Source organism: Papio anubis, chromosome 2, assembly GCF_008728515.1.
Source record: "Papio anubis isolate 15944 chromosome 2, Panubis1.0, whole genome shotgun sequence".
NCBI classification, from domain to species: domain Eukaryota; kingdom Metazoa; phylum Chordata; class Mammalia; order Primates; family Cercopithecidae; genus Papio; species Papio anubis.
The window spans coordinates 41,062,590-41,078,928 of NC_044977.1; the positions used below are offsets into that span (position 1 = coordinate 41,062,590).

The following is a 16,339-nucleotide window of genomic DNA, read 5'->3' on the forward strand; positions in this document are numbered from 1 at the left end:
TATAGTCTATATCCTCAAACTTCCTTATTTTTCAGAACAATTTGGGCTGTTCTAGGTCTATTATATTTTTCTATATTTTTTACAATCATGTTTTAAGTTTCTCAAGTAAAAAAGAAGTCTGCTGGGATTTTGTTTGAAATTGCTGTGAATTTGTAGATCAATTTGGGGACTTTACTAACCATTAAGCAAGGTACATCTTTCAATTTATTTAAGTCTTCTTTAATTTCTCTCAACAATAATTATAATTTTTAATGTACAGATTTTCCACATTTGCTGTTAAATTTATTCCTATGTATTTCATAATTGCAATGCCACTATGAATGTTGATTCAAGAGTTCCATAAATTTTAGTTCTGTGAAGGAGGTTCATAGTGTTGCTCACAACTTCTGTATCCTTACTGATTTGTTTTCTCTGATTATTCTGTCAGTTATTAAAAGAGGAATGTTTGTATACTCCACCTTAATTGTGGATTTGTCTATTTTCCCTTTCAGTTCTATTGGTTTTCCTTCATGAATTTCAAAGCTTTATCATAAGATGAATCCACATTTAGGATTGCTATATCTTCTTAATAAACTGATTCCTTAATCATTCTCCCTATATGTCTCTCAAAATTTCCTTGTTCTGAAATATACTTTGTCTATATTAGTATAGTCATTTCAGCATTTTTTAAATTCGTGTTTTCATTGTAAATGTTTTCCATCATTTTGGTTTATATTTAAAGTGGATTTGTTGTAGGCACCATATAATTGGGTCTTACTTTTTATCCACTCAAGCAATCTCTGCCCATAATTAGAGTATTTCAATCATTTACATTAATATGCTTATCTACATGACTGGGTTTAAGCCAAACATTTTCCAATTTGTTTTTCTATTTGTCCCCCTGACCCCCACCCTTTTTTTTTCGCTTCTTTTTCTCTGCCTTCTTCTCAGGGAAAGATTGCATATCTTTTAATGATTCCATTTTATTTTCATTATTGATTTATTAGGTATACTTCTAGTTTTTTTTTTGTTTGCTTTCAGGCTTATAATATGTATCTTTGAATTATCAAATAAGTAGTTAAATAAATGGAGTGATACCACTTTTCATATTTTTAATAACTTTACAACAGCATACTTCTATTTATCCTCCTGTTTTTTGCATTATTGTCATAAATTTACTTCCATGTGTTATAAACCCCACAATACGTTGTTATTGATTTTGCTTTAGTCAATTATCCTTTAAAGAAATGAGAAAAGTCTTTAATATTACTTTTCATATTTAACATTTTTGTTGCTCTTCATTATATAGTGGAGATCCATATTTCCATCTGGAATCATTTTTTTCTAAGACTTCCCTTATTATTTTTGTAATCCATTTATGTGAGTGACGAATTCCTTCAGCTTTGGTTTTTTTGCAAAAATTCTTTTTCCACCACTTGAAAGATGTATTTGCTGGGTATACAATTTTAGGTTGACATTATTTTTATTTCTTACTGTAAAGATGCCACTCCATTATCTTTTGGTTTGTATAGTTTCATTTAATTTTTTAAAATGATTTCATCATTTTAATTTTTACATGTAAGAAATATGCTTTTTTATCTGCCAGCTTTTAACATTTTCTTTTCATTATTAGTTGTCTTCAGCAATATGATTATGATGCCTTTTTATTTTTCTTCATTCTTATTCTGCTTGGGATCTTTAAGTTTCTATTATCTGCAGGCTTATTACTGTCTTCAAATTTTGTCTATCATTTATCTAAATTGGCTATCATTTTTTCAAATATGTTTTCTGTTCTTCTTCTTTTATGAAACTCCAATTATGGAGTTTTGTTTTTTAAAGTTTTAAAAATCTCATTTCATTTTAGCTAATTTCTATTATTTCTTCAGGTTCACTTAGTCTGGGATGTTGTAAACAAAAATACTATAAATTGGGTAGCTTATAAACAACAGAAATTTATTCCTCACAGTTCTGAAGGCTGAGAAGTCTAATATCAAGGCACCAGTAGATCTGATGTCTGGTGAGAAGCTGTTCCTTATAGATAGTACCTTCTAAATTCATCATCACATAGTGGAAGGGGTGAGGCAGCTCTCTAGGGCCTCTTTCATAAGGGCCCTAATTTTATCCATGAGAGCTCCATTTTCATGACTTAGTCACCTTCCAAAGTTCCCACCTCTTAATACAATCACCTTGGGGGTTAAGTTTTAACATATTAATTTTGGGAAAACACAAACATTCAGAGGATAGCATTCTCTATTCTTTTCTAGTGTAATGTCTAATGTGTGGATAATGTTTAAATTTCATATACATTTATCTCTCTTTGGCTTTTTTAAGTCTTCCATTCCTTCCTTGGTCACATTCATGTTTTCCTCAACCTTCTTGATTATCTGTAATATTCTTTTAAAGGCACGTTCAATATTTTTCATCTGCTAGTTTTATCATCTCTTTCATTTCTGGATATGTTTCTATTGAGTTATTTTTTCCTCTGGTTATCATATTTTCCTGATTCTTCATATGCCTGCTACTTTTTATATACTGGATATTGTGAATTTTACATTTTTGGTGGTATTTTTGCCTTTTTTCAGTAGTGTTCGATTTTTTCCTGGAACGAAATTAAGTTACTTGGAATCTGTAGCTAATTTGTCTCACTACTGAAGTGATGCTCCTAGATCTGATGTTCCATGTATTAGATCTCTGCAGTTTTGTTGGTAGTAACATAAAATATTCTTAGCCTTTTGTGAGCTCTGGGAATTGTTCTGCCTTATCTTTTTGGTAGCTCTTTTATAGGCCCTGAGTAGCTTCTACACATGGATGCACAGATTAGTACACAGCCAAAGTCTCAAGGATATCTGTCTGCAAATCTCTGGTATTCTGTCCCTGTGCAGTTTATTTTGCCTTATTAGTTCTAGCTATTTCTGCAGCCTCAGTCTCTCATCTCGACTTCCTCAACTAGATGAGACCATCAACCTCTCTATGAGTTCTAGTTTCCTGTACCCAAGCCTGGGAACTATCTTCAGTCACTAACACAGAACATTTGTGAAATGTATTACCTTGGTTGCTATCCTTCTCTCATCTTCTTCTATGTTGCCTGTTGACCAATATGTGAAAACTGTTGTTTAATACGTTTTTGTCCAATTTTCTAGTAATTTAAAATAGGAGGTTAAATCTAGTCTCTTTACCGACTTTCTGACAACTACTGCCTGACTTCTCCAGCCCTAAGCTATAACTTCTCAGTATTTTTATTTTTAATTCCAATACAAAAATAATTATTTATGGTATATAGAAGGTCATGCATCCTAGTTGCCTACATTTTTTCAGTCATTATTGCATTTAGAAACTCTATCATGTCTGTAAGCAGAAGTAATTTGCTATATTTTAACATAAAAAGTTTAAAGATACTAACTTGTTATAACTGGTAATGTATAATATTGCATTTACTTATAATTTTAAGATCAATTCTTTTTGCATGGAAAAATTTCAACATACTTTAAAAATAATTTTCTGACTTGGTACTCATAAAAGCTCTGTGAACCAGATAAATGTAGAAGTGTAATTATCACTATAAAGAAGCTAAGGCCAAGCAAGATTCATTAATTTTTCTCAAAGTCACATATCCTATAAGTGATAGAGATGAGAATTAAACCCATATCTGACCAGTATAACAATAATTTTTTTAACTTTCCAAAGTTTGTCTTACTGGAAGATATAGAGCTCTATGTGAATTAGCAAAACATCTAGTATAGGTAGAAGTGTTGTTTTTGTTGTGTTTTAACTTGTGTGATGTAGTGGAAAGAACCATTTTAAGAATAAGCAGATGGTTTGTAAACATGATTCAATCTAAATAATAATACAACATGGAATGTATATAAAACAAGCAAAACAACATTCATATAACTAGTGTTTATTTAGTTTACAAAGCAAAAATACAGACAGAATTGTTAAGCTAGAGGGCATATTGTAAATGGAGAAAAATGAGAGTTAATGTATGCCTAATGGTTAAGACAATCGAAATGCCTACTTAGAAGAGCTGTCTTTTTTAAATTTCTCAGGAGATTTAGTTAAGTAATTAATCAAATGGTCTTTATCTTTTGAAAGGGGCACAAAATAAAGAGCACAAAAGTAAGAAAATTTAACTTTTTATATCTCCTCATTTCTAACATAGTGTCAATGCCTTTGATATATGAAGTTAATTTTTATTTTTCTGTCTTTCAAAAGATAATTAATTCGGAGTCTAGTAATTATAATTTTATTTGAAAAAGGCATCTAATTACATATGTAAGCATCTTTAGCTAGTGACATTTCTTGACCTCTCCCCCTTGCATAGCAAAAAGGTTTTGTGTGATTCTTCTGTGAAAACATAAGGTCTAGTTAAAGAGCGGATTGGGTAATCATGACTTACATGATAAAACTGCTGGCAAAATATAATTGCCAATCATCCTTCTTTTTGGAGTAAATTGTATGCCTATTATATGAAGGCAGTTTATCCGTCAGAAAGGCAAGGCATCCTTCTTGACTTTACACAAATCACTGCCCAACTTCCCCAACCCTAAGACATTACTTTTCAATAATCCTATGATTGATTTGAAGATAAAAATAATCATGCTTGTTGTGATACATTCTAGTTGCGTTTGTTTTTTTTTTTTCTCTCTTAGAGTTGCATTTGGGAACTGCAATGGGTTGGCTGTGGTGGATTTTATACAGAAGACAGTACTGTTAAGCATGGGGACCATTGACTTATATAGATCAAGTGACTTATACCAGAGACAACCACGGTCTCCTCGAAAAAACAAACAGTTCATTGCAGGTAGGAGATAAAACAAGATGAGTTATGAACTTGATTTGTTCATCTGTGTTCTTACTTTTAGATTTCTTGTCTTTCTTCTGTGATACTATTCTAATGCATGGCAAAATAAAATCAACATAATTTACAAAATCACGTAAGCAAAATAAATTGGGCAGAAGCATTGTGAGAATCTTTGACAGGGTTAGGGGTGTGTAAGTTTAAACTTTAATTTCCTGTTGAAGTTAAGAAGCATCTCAAGTTTCTTAGGTTTAATTCCTAAAAAAAAACAGAAAATAAGAAGCTATTAAATGTAAAAATGCTACGAAAATTAGGGCTCTGTAGTTGAAAAAACTGCTTGCAATGGTTGTGTTAAACAGGTTGACTTCTAAAATATCTAGCCCCTTTAAAAAGATAGTTTTAGGTCATTCACTACTTTTAAGTTTTTAAATTAATTCCATAGTGTAGCTGACACCTTTCCTTGTTGGATGATGACCTTCCTGGAAGTATTTTCACGATTCAGTAAACATTTTTCATTAAAATTTTTAAAGTACTATGACAGATGGCATTTTTTTTTTTGGCAGGATCAACAAATTGATGTATTTAACTGTAAAAGAAAATAAACTTAAGGTTAATTAGGATTTAATGCCAAACTTTGATATGCCAATTATCCAAAGTTTTACTGAAATTTTAGTATATATCCAAATAGTTGGCTTTGGAAACACTGCCAAAGTTTTGCATATTTTCTGTCCGTTGACAGTCCGGTTGGTAAAAAAAAAAAAATTAGGCCAAAAGGTTGAGATAAAAATGCTTCTATAATATTAAGTGTTATTTTAGACAATCCTTTAAAATCTTCTACTTCGGGCCAGATATGGTGGCTCATGCCTGTAATTCCAGTACTTTGGGAGGCTGAGGTGAGAGGATTTCTTGAGGCCAGGAATTCAAGACCAGTCTAGGTAACACAGTGTGACCCCATCTCTAAAAATAATAATAATAATAATAACTTTTTAAATTTTTTAAATAAGTAAAATAAAATTTCTACATATATTATTTAAAATAATCTATTGAATATTGATTACATTACTAAATATAACCATAGGAAAATATTTTATAATAAAAAATAAAAAGGGTATATGATGGTAGGTGTTATTTTCCAAATAGCAGGCATGTCAAATTTAACATCCAAATGTGATAATAAATGAATTTCCTTTTTGGACTAATGAAAATTGTTATACTGAAACTCTTCTTGTTATCCTTTCTTTTGCAAAACTCAATCATTTCCAAATTACCAGTTTAGACCTTTTTGAGGGGCGCAAAATTTCTCTTTCAGAAACCAAGGGTTTTTAGTGAGGAATCTCAAATTTTAGCAATATTTTAGGAAAGCTAGAAATTTCAAATTCTAGAAATTTTGCCTCTATCACTACCAGATTTTGAAAGGAAGACAAAATAAAAAGCAATTGTACATTCACATAACATAAGGTTTCCTCATGATTGGGAAAGACAAGTTTGAAGTTGATGGACTCTAGGGTAGAAAGGTGTTGGGGGCAGTGGGCTATTTATAATTAAAAATTTAGTTTCTCAGTCACAATAACCATGTTTCAGGTGTTCAGTTTGCAATGCTAAAAGCACCAATATAATCAGAAAAGCTGTGAATCCTATGATAACATCTAAATCACTTGCTGGATATACACAGTGGGGCAAAAAAAGTATATATTTTGACAAAGGTAATGCAATTGTTATTTAATTTAATTTAAACTGCTTGAACCGTAACAGTTACTACTAGAGCTTAGAACATTGATGACTTTAAAATCAGGAAAATCTGTAAAGTTATAAACTCAGTTTGTGTTTAGTGTACAACATAACAAAATCAGAACTCACTTTATATTATAACAATGAAATATTAAAGACTGAAATCTTTAGCTTTCTTTTTAATTGTGGAAGGATTAAAGACAATCATTTTTATATTAATGAAATAATTTATACATATTAGTTACAAGCCAAATAATTGTATTTTGTAAAAACATGTAAGGAAAATATGCCATCTACTTTTATAAGACATTTAAATAAGATATAAATATTTATAAATATTTTTATATTAAATATTTAAATAAAGATTAAAATTATTACCACATTCTCATCATTCATCTATCACCTCTTACTTTATAATTGATTTATTTTATTAATATCTCCTCTCTAATTTAATTACCTAATCTTGCTGCAATTTCTTCATCTTGGCTGTTCTAGATTCTGGTATGGTATCACTTCCTTTCACTTTAGACTTTTTTTCTCTTTCTTCTGCCTGCTGCTGATGCTGGTGTTCTGGCATGTTCCAAAGACAACTTTTGCATGCGTGGCCTGTCTAACTTTTATCCTGATTTAACGAAACGGATCCGTACTTCCTATCAGAGTAAGTTATATAAAGGTTAGGCAAATAGCCTTTTTAAGTCATAATGCTTGAGTTAAATCCATACATCAGTGCTCAGTAATGTGTTTCTTAAAACACATTCAGCATGCATGCAAATTTTTGTTTTGTTATGGTGTGCAACCTGATAATTTTCATAAAAATTATTATAGAAATATTTCAATCCATTATTGTCCTGTACCCATTCAATCATACCCATTGTTTTTGTGTTTATTTCAAACCATGCAGACCATGTCCTGCTATTCCAACAGTCACTGTCTTTTATTTTGAGAAAGAAGAGCTATGATGCCCTGTAAATAATAAAACTTATTACTGATACCAGTATAAGTAATAAGTCAATGCTTTCTTATTTTGGCAGCCTTATGCTTTGGCCATTTTATAGTACTATTCTAACCAGGGACTAACCATTTGCTTCTTTTAAATAATTATATCCCTTGAAGATAACTAAGTATTCCTGATTTCTGATTATTTTTATTAAAATATACAAACACATATTTCTATGGTGATTTAAGGCACCTAAACATTATAAAGTAGGATAAGTAAGGTAAAAAGTAAATGAGTAAATAAGATCAACATTTACCATGGTAGCAAACACAGATCCGAAGTTGTCTAGAGTAAGCAATTATAAAAACTGGTATAGAAAGGATGAAGAGTGAGAGTGTGTGTGACTGGAGGTACAGATGACACTAGTGATGTTATGGGTAAATATTTATTGACATAAAAAAAGTTTATCATATGTTAATATATTCTGTTAAAAAGCAGGCTGCTTTACAATATGTAAAAAAAATGGCCTTAGAGTTGTGTAACATAAACATTTTTTTTTTTTCATAAACATTTTATACACACACTCACACATATATGTTGTTTGTAACCTGAATTTCTTCAGACCTCACCAGTTCATAGATACTAATGGAATCTTATCAGTAACATAACCTAAAACTTAACTGGTTTATGCCCTTAGCTTACATAAGTCAGTCTCTGTGAAATCCTCAAAATGTTCCTGGGAGTGTCCAGAAGTTGAGTAATTTTTGCTCATAAATATTCTCTAGTTTTCTACTCTAGCAGAGCACCCCCTTTTAGGAATCCTTCCCACTCTCTCTGTTCCTGTTGCCATGTGTGAGAATATTGGTATCTATGTTGGCTTCTGCTGCTCCTAAAACAGAAGCTTATTTGATACTATGATAACTATGATATTTCTTGACATCTGAAAATTGTATGAAATTTCAGTTTCTGTAATAAAGTTTTATTGGGACATAGTCACAATTATTCATTTATATATTGTCCTTCAGTGCTTTCACACTACAATGGCAGAGTTGAGTAGCTGCAGCAGAAACTATATGGCCACAAGGCCTGAAATGTTTACTGTCCTATTCTTTACATTAAAAATTTGTTGATTCCTGCTCTGTGCCATTTTTTCACACCCATCCTCTGCACCACATAAAGGATTTCAGCCAAAACTTTTCTGTAAATAGTCTCAGCATGGTTTAATACACATATTCAGACTTCAGAATCCCCTTTAGCCTTCTGAAGGTAGGATCTCCTACATTGTGTGTGTGTGTGTGTGTGTGTGTGTGTAGAGACAGAAAAGTTTCTGGAACAACACTTTGTGGATTTTATAGACTTCTTTTAGCTTTACAACATATTCTGATTTTTCTGTAATAAACTTGTAATTATTTTATGGTAAGAAGCTAAATTGGAGACTGAAGATCAGGAGCAGAAACGGGCTCTTAGATCATCAGGATCCGATAGTATCAGCCATGATGTAAAGTTTTTAAAAGTTCTGAGAAATCTCAATAATATATTTTCTTATATTTCTTATATTTCCTTCAGAATTTTTTTTAAAAACCTTCATTCAGGATCCTCTAAAGTATAATTTCTATCAACATCTTCAAATGGATTTTCCACTATTCTCCTCTTAAGCCAAATTTTTGTATCTTACTACCATTATGATTTACTCATATTATTCCCTCTCTGGAAACGCCCTACTAAAAGTTTACTTTCTATAGTAAGCCTTTCCTACCACCATCAGAGCCCCGTTGTGCCAATTCCTTTATTTAAATGCTTCCAGTGTCCAGGTTTGTACACAGTACAGGCTTGCTTGAACCATTTAGTTGACATTTAGCCTGGATCCATTTGTATGGCTCCTTACTTTTATACTTATGCTCTACCTTTCCAAATGCATGACAAGAATCTCAAGATCATATCTAAAATTCTTTATATTCTTGACATCTAGCAAAAGTCATAAGATCTGTAAGTAAATGATGATGTCAGTAGGATAGACAGAGCATGGCAGCAGGCATTTTTTCTCTCACATGAACTACCAGGGAACTTTTCAAATCTGACAAATGAGAGAAGAACTAGGTACTGAGTTCACCAGAATTTTGCAAAAGTAATCATAATTTCTAACTAGAGACCTAACGTTTTAAGTCAGAAGTAAAATCAAGTAAGTAGAAGGACTTAAAGAAATCCTCTGTATCTCTACCAGTGAGCTCCACAGGGGCTCAGACAAGCCCTAGGATTTAAAATCAGATTTCCTAAAAGTCTTCTCTGAATGATCAATATTGTATATTATGAAAAGGGATTGATTCTTTAACCACTCAAAGGTATATCCTACAATTGCTTTTCAAAATACATTTTATGAAAATTTGACTTGAAGTTTAACTATTGGATAATATAATCTGATTATATTTCTATAGTCTCACTTTATTACAGTAGACACTGTTCAGCCTTTTCATGAATTGTTTCTTAACTTTCAGAAAAGCATATACGCATTGTTCATATTTGGGGTGATAGAACCCAGTTCCATTGATTATGTGTTCTACTCTGCTAGTCAATTTGACTCAGTGTTATATTATCTAATAGTGATTATAACCCTTTGAGGCAGATTGGTACATATTAGTATATTTCTCTACACATGAGAAAATTGAAGTTGAAAAAAATGAAATTAGTCTCTCAAAGTCACACAGAATAAGTGGGACCCAAACTTATGCCTATCTGACACTAAAGTTACTCGATAGGCTTTTCACTGTATAATCTTGGATCTCTAAGTGTCTTTTTAAAAGTTTCAGGAACATTGGAAACCAAGTCCTTTATTTTATAATCAGAAAACACCTCAGTTTTTGCACACTATCAATGAAATTATATCAATGACTCCTTTACTGGTCAACTTATTCCATAGGTTAGGCTCCAAGCAGCTGATCTCCCCAAATCTTTAAATTACCAATCTGCAAAACTTTCACATCATAGAATAATAAAATTTTGTAGTTGAGAGAAAACCTTCATATTTTACAGATTATGATTTTTAGAAGCAGAAAAACGCTTTGAAAAGAACAGCAGACATCTGATCAGATTTACATTGTTTTACCTTTTCCATTTATTAGCTACTTCATACATTTATAATCTTAAACAAGGCATTTAATCACTCTGAGTTTCTTTCTTCTAATATATAAAGTAAAAATCGCAATTTCTATCTCCCTTAGAGAGTTGTAGAACTTTTCTGGGTTAATGTTAATAAAAGTGATTCTATAAATGTTAGTTATTATAATTATTATAAAAGATGAACCAACCCACATCACAGAGAGGTTAAATAACTTCCAGAATCATAAGCAATCTGTGGAATAGTTAGGGCTAAAACTCAGGCTGCTGCCTCATTGCCTAGTAACAGTTCTACTTGTGATAATCACATAAATTTTGCTATTTAAAAACTGATATTATGCCATTTGAATTAAGGGAAGTTTGAAAAGTAGGCTTAATTTAGAGGATTGTCTACGTTGCTTGTGCATCAATTTCTAGTTGTGCATTAATTTCTAGTTATGCAACAAGGGATCCTTTGGAGAGTCCCGGGCCTATTATCCCTTTCTTTTCAGAGGGCAGGGGGATGATAACAGATCCTAAAAACATCTGAAAAATAAAGAAGAAATAAAAGAAAAGGGGATGATAAGAGAACTAGCCAAGAAAGGCAAATAAGTATTTTAAAATGAACAGAAAGACAGGAATGGAGAAGTAAACAAAAAAAATTAAAGAAGGAATGCTTTAAGAAACAAAAATCAGCAAAAATTATGGTGAACAATAAATGGGGAAAAATTCATTCATTCAAATAATATTTTATTGAGCATCTCTTGTGTGAAACATTTTTCTAGGCATTAAGTATATAGTGATGAGTGAAACAGTTATGGTCTTTTCCTTTCATTTATAATAGGTAACATACAGATAAACAAATTCATAGATAATTGAAAAAAGGTGGCAATGCAATGATAGGGAAAAATGAGATAAGGTGGACCTATTTTTGAGGGTGTTATCAGAGAATGGCCTATCTAACACGGAAACATTTAAGTGAAGTTTTGTAAGATAAGAAATAGTCAAAGCTTTAGATTCTCACTACCAACCAAGATAGAAAGATAGAGTAACAGGTACCAGATTTAACCTCCTACCTGAAAACCCCACACCCATTCCCCCAAAATAGACAAAATAAATGAAAACAATGGTTTTTAAGACACAGGATATCAAACAATGAAAAAAAAAGTGATGGGACAGATGGGAAACCTAACAATCATACCCATTTACTAATCTCAACATAATTTCTGGACGTAGCAAAGGGAGGGGAAGCCCAGGAGGAAACCACTGAGCTTTTTAAGCTGGGAGATGAAGATGAGAAACCAGAGGAACTAAAGCATCTGCAGCTCACAAAAGAATTTCAGAGAGCTACAGTGTTTCCTCCTAGAGCAAAATGCTGATCAACATATACATATGATGCAGCTATCCAGGAACAGGAAAAGAGCCATCTGAAAGGATTAAAGGAAACAATGCCCAACACTCAAATAAAGGAAATAGTGCCATTCCCACTACCCCAACTAGAAAAAATTTTTAACTCACATCCACTTCTATTTAACATTGAAATTTTAGACAGTGTTGTCAAGCAAGAATAAGAAATAAAAGTTATCTAGATTGGAAAGGAAGAAGAAGATAAATAGTTTTGTTCACAGAAAACATGATTGTCTATGAAGAAAACTTAATGAAATCTGCCAAAAACAGCTACTAGAACTAACAATGTGAGTTTAACAATGTGCAGGATATAAGGTTAATATACAAAATTCTATTGTATTTCTATATGCATACAACAATCTGAAATTGAAATTTAAAATTACCATTTACAATATCATCAAAAATAAGAAGTACTTAGCCATAAATGAGACAACAGATGTGAAAGACCCACACATGGAAAACCAGAAAACATAGCTGAGAAAAGTTAAGAAGACTTAAATAAATAGTTGCACCAAGTTTATGTCTCACAAAACTCAATTTTATTAAGATGGCAGTTCACTCCAAATTGTTTTGTAGTTTCATTGCTAGATCCCAATAAAAATCCAGCAGATGTTCTTGTAGGAACGACAAACTGATTCTAAAGTTCATACAGAAATTCAAAGGATTTAGAGTAGCCAAAACAGCTTTTAAAAAGAATCTCTTCTTGCATTAGTTAACTTAGAATAATGGCCTCCAGCTCTATTCATGTTGCTGCAGATTACATGATATCATTCTTTTTTATGGCTGTGTAATGTTCCATGGTGTATATGTACATTTTCTTAATCCAGTCTACTGTTGATGGGCATTTGGATTGATTCCATGTTTTTGCCATTGTGGATAGTGCTGCAGTAAACATATGCACACATGTGTTTTTATGGTAAACCACAAGTTATATTTCTTTGGGTATATACATAATAGTGGGATTGCTGGGTTGAGTGATAATTTTGTTTTAAGTTCTTTGAGAAATTGCCATATTGATTTCCCCAATGGCTGAACTAATATACACTCTTACCAACAGTGTGTAGCATTATCTTTTATCCACAGTCTCTCCAACATCTGTTATTTTTTGACTTTGTAATAATGGACATTCTGACTGGTGTGAGATGGATCTCACTGTGGTTTTGATTTCCATTTCTCTAATGATTGGAGGTGTTGAGCATTTTTCAGATGCTTGTTGGCTGCATGTATATCTTCTTTAGAAAGGTGTCTATTTATGTCCTTTGCCTACTCTTTAATGAAATCAGTTTTTCTTTTGTTACAAATTTGTTTACATTTCTTATAGATTCTGAGTATTAAACCTTTGTTGAATGCATAATTTGCAAATATTTTCTCCTATCCAAAATGTTGTCTGTGTACTCTGTTGATAGTTTTTATAGCTGTGCACAAGCTGTTTAGTTTGATTAGGTCCCATTTGTCAATTTTTGTTTTTGTTGTAATTGCTTTTGGCATCTTCATCACGAAATCTTTGTCAGGTCCTATGTCACACGGACATAAAGAAGTGAACAACAGACACTGGGGCCTACTTGAGGGTGGAGTAGGAGAGCAGGGAGAGGATTTAAAAAATACCTATCAGTTACTATACTTATTACTGGGTGACTAAATAATCTGGACACCAAATTCCCACAACATGCAGTTCACCAACCAAGTATCTGTTCTCTTCAAGAGACTCGCCCAATACATAAGGACTCACATAAAGTTAAGGTAATGGAGTAGAAAAACACATTCCATGCAAATGGACACCAAAAATGAGCTGGAGTAGTTATTCTTATATCAGACAAAACAGACTTTAAAGCAACAATAGTTTAAAAAGACAAGAAAGGACATTAAACAATGATAAAAGGACTAGTCCAACAGGAAAATATCACAATTCTAGATTTATATGCATCTAACACTGGAGCTCCCAAATTTATAAAACAATTACTACTAGACCTAAGAAATGAGATAGATAGCAACACAATAATAGTGGGATACTTCAGTGCTCCACTGACAGCACTAGACAGATCATCAAGACAGAAAGTCAACAAAGAAACAATGGACTTAAACTATACCCTAGAATAAATGGACTTAACAGATATTTATAGAACATTCTACCCAACAACTGCAGAATATACGTTCTATTCATGAGCACATGGAAGATTAACCAGGATAGACTATATGATAGGCCACAAAACGTCTCAATAAATTTTTAAAAGTCAAAATTATATCAAGTACTCTCTCAGACCACAGTGGAATAAAATTCACACAGTGGAATCAACTCCAAAAGGAACCCTCAAAACCCTGCAAATACATAGAAATTAAATAATCTGCCCCTGAATGATAGTTGGGTCAATAATGAAATCAAGATGGAAATTTAAAACTTCTTTGAACTGAATGATAATAGTGACACAACCTATCAAAACCTCTGGGATACAGCAAAAGCAGTGCTAAGGGGAGAGTTCATAGCATTAAATGCCTACATCAAAAAGTCTGAAAGAGCACAAATAGACAATCTAAGGTCACACCTCAAGGAACTAGAGAAACAAGAACAAACCCAAACCCAGCAGAAAAAAAGAAATAGCAAAGATCAGAACAGAACTAAATGAAATTGAAACAAACAAAAAATACAAAAGATAAATGAATCAAAAGGTGGTTCTTTGAAAAGATGAACAAAATTGACAGAACATTAGTGAGATTAACCAAGGAAAGAAGAGAGAAGATCCAAATAAACTCAATTAGAAACAAAAGGGAAATATTACAACCAATGCAATAGAAATACAAAAGGTCATTCAAGACTACTATCATCACCTTTATGCACACAAACTAGAAAACCTAGAGAAGATGGATAAATTCCTGGAAATATACAACCCTCCTGGATTAAACCAAGAAGAAATAGAAACTCTGAACCAACCAATAACAAGCAGTGAGATTGAAATGGTAATTTTAAAAATTGTCAACAAAAGAAAGTCCAGGACCAGATGGATTCACAGCTGAATTCTATCAGACATTCAAAAAAGAATTGGTACCAATCCCATTGAAAATATTTGAAACTATTCCAAAAGATAGAGAAAGAGGGAATCCTCCCCTAAATCATTCTATGAAGCCAATATCACCCTAATACCAAAACCAAGAAAGGATATAACAAAAAAAGAAAACTACAGACTGATATCCCTGATGAATGTAGGTGCAAAAATCCTCAACAAAATACTAGCTAACCAAATCTAACAGCATATCAAGAAGATGATCTACCACAATCAAGTGGGTTTCATACCAGGGATGCAGGGATGGTTTAACATACACAAGTCAATAAATGTGGTATATCACATAAACAAAATTTAAAATCATATGATCATGTCAATAGATGCAGAAAAGGCATTTGATAAAATTCATCATCACTTTATGATTAAAACCCTCAGCAAAATCAGCATAGAAGGAAAACAACTAAGGGTAATAAAAGCCATCTATGACAAATTTACAGCCAACATTATACAGAATGGGGGAAAGCTGAAAACATTTCTCCTGAGAATTAGAAAAGAACAAAGATGCCTACTTTCACCACTTCTAGTCAACACAGTACTGGAAGTCTTAGCCACAACAACCAGACAAAAGAAATAAATAAAGGGCATACAAATCAGTAAAGAGGAAATCCAACTGTCGCTGTTTGCCAATGATATGATTGTATGCCTAGAATACCCTAAAGACACATCCAAAAAGCACATAGATCTGATAAGTGTATTTGGTAAAGTTTTAGGATACAAAATCAATGTACACAAATCAATAGCACTGCTATATACCAACAATGACAAAGCTGAGAATCAAATTAAGAACTCAATCCCTTTTATGACAGCTATAATGAAATAAAATAAAATACTTAGGAATTTACCTAACTAAGGAGGTGAAAGATCTTTACAAGGAAAACTACAAAACACTGCTGAAATAAATAATGGACAACACAAAAAAATGAAAATACATGCCATGCTCGTGGATGGGTAGAATCAATATTGTGAAAATGACCATACTATCAAAAGTAATCTACAAATTCAATGGAATTTCCATCAAAATACCATCATTATTCTTCACAAAACTAGAAAAAACAATTCTAAAATTCATTCACACAGAACCAAAAAAGCCCACATAGTCAAAGCAAGACTAAGCAAAAAGAAAAAATCTGGAGGCATCACATTTCTTGACTTCAACTACACTACAAAGCTATCGTTACCAAAACCTCATGGTACTGATATAAAGAGAGGCACATAGGCCAATGGAACAAAATAGAGAGCCCAGAAATAAAGACAAATACTTGCAGCCAACTGATCAACAAAGTGAACAATAATATAAAGTGGGGAAAGGACACCCTATTTAATAAATGATCCTGGCATAATTGA

The 16,339-nt window shown here is 32.2% G+C and overlaps 1 protein-coding gene across 1 annotated transcript in view; it reads left to right on the top strand.

The window, feature by feature from the left end:
• STXBP5L (syntaxin binding protein 5 like) overlaps window positions 1-16,339 on the top strand; it is a 488,571-nt gene that overhangs the window by 358,059 nt on the left and 114,173 nt on the right. The window contains exons 19-20 of the mRNA XM_017955191.3: window positions 4,629-4,780; window positions 7,092-7,163. Coding sequence (XP_017810680.1) covers window positions 4,629-4,780; window positions 7,092-7,163 — 224 coding nt within the window. The remainder of the gene's footprint in view (window positions 1-4,628; window positions 4,781-7,091; window positions 7,164-16,339) is intronic.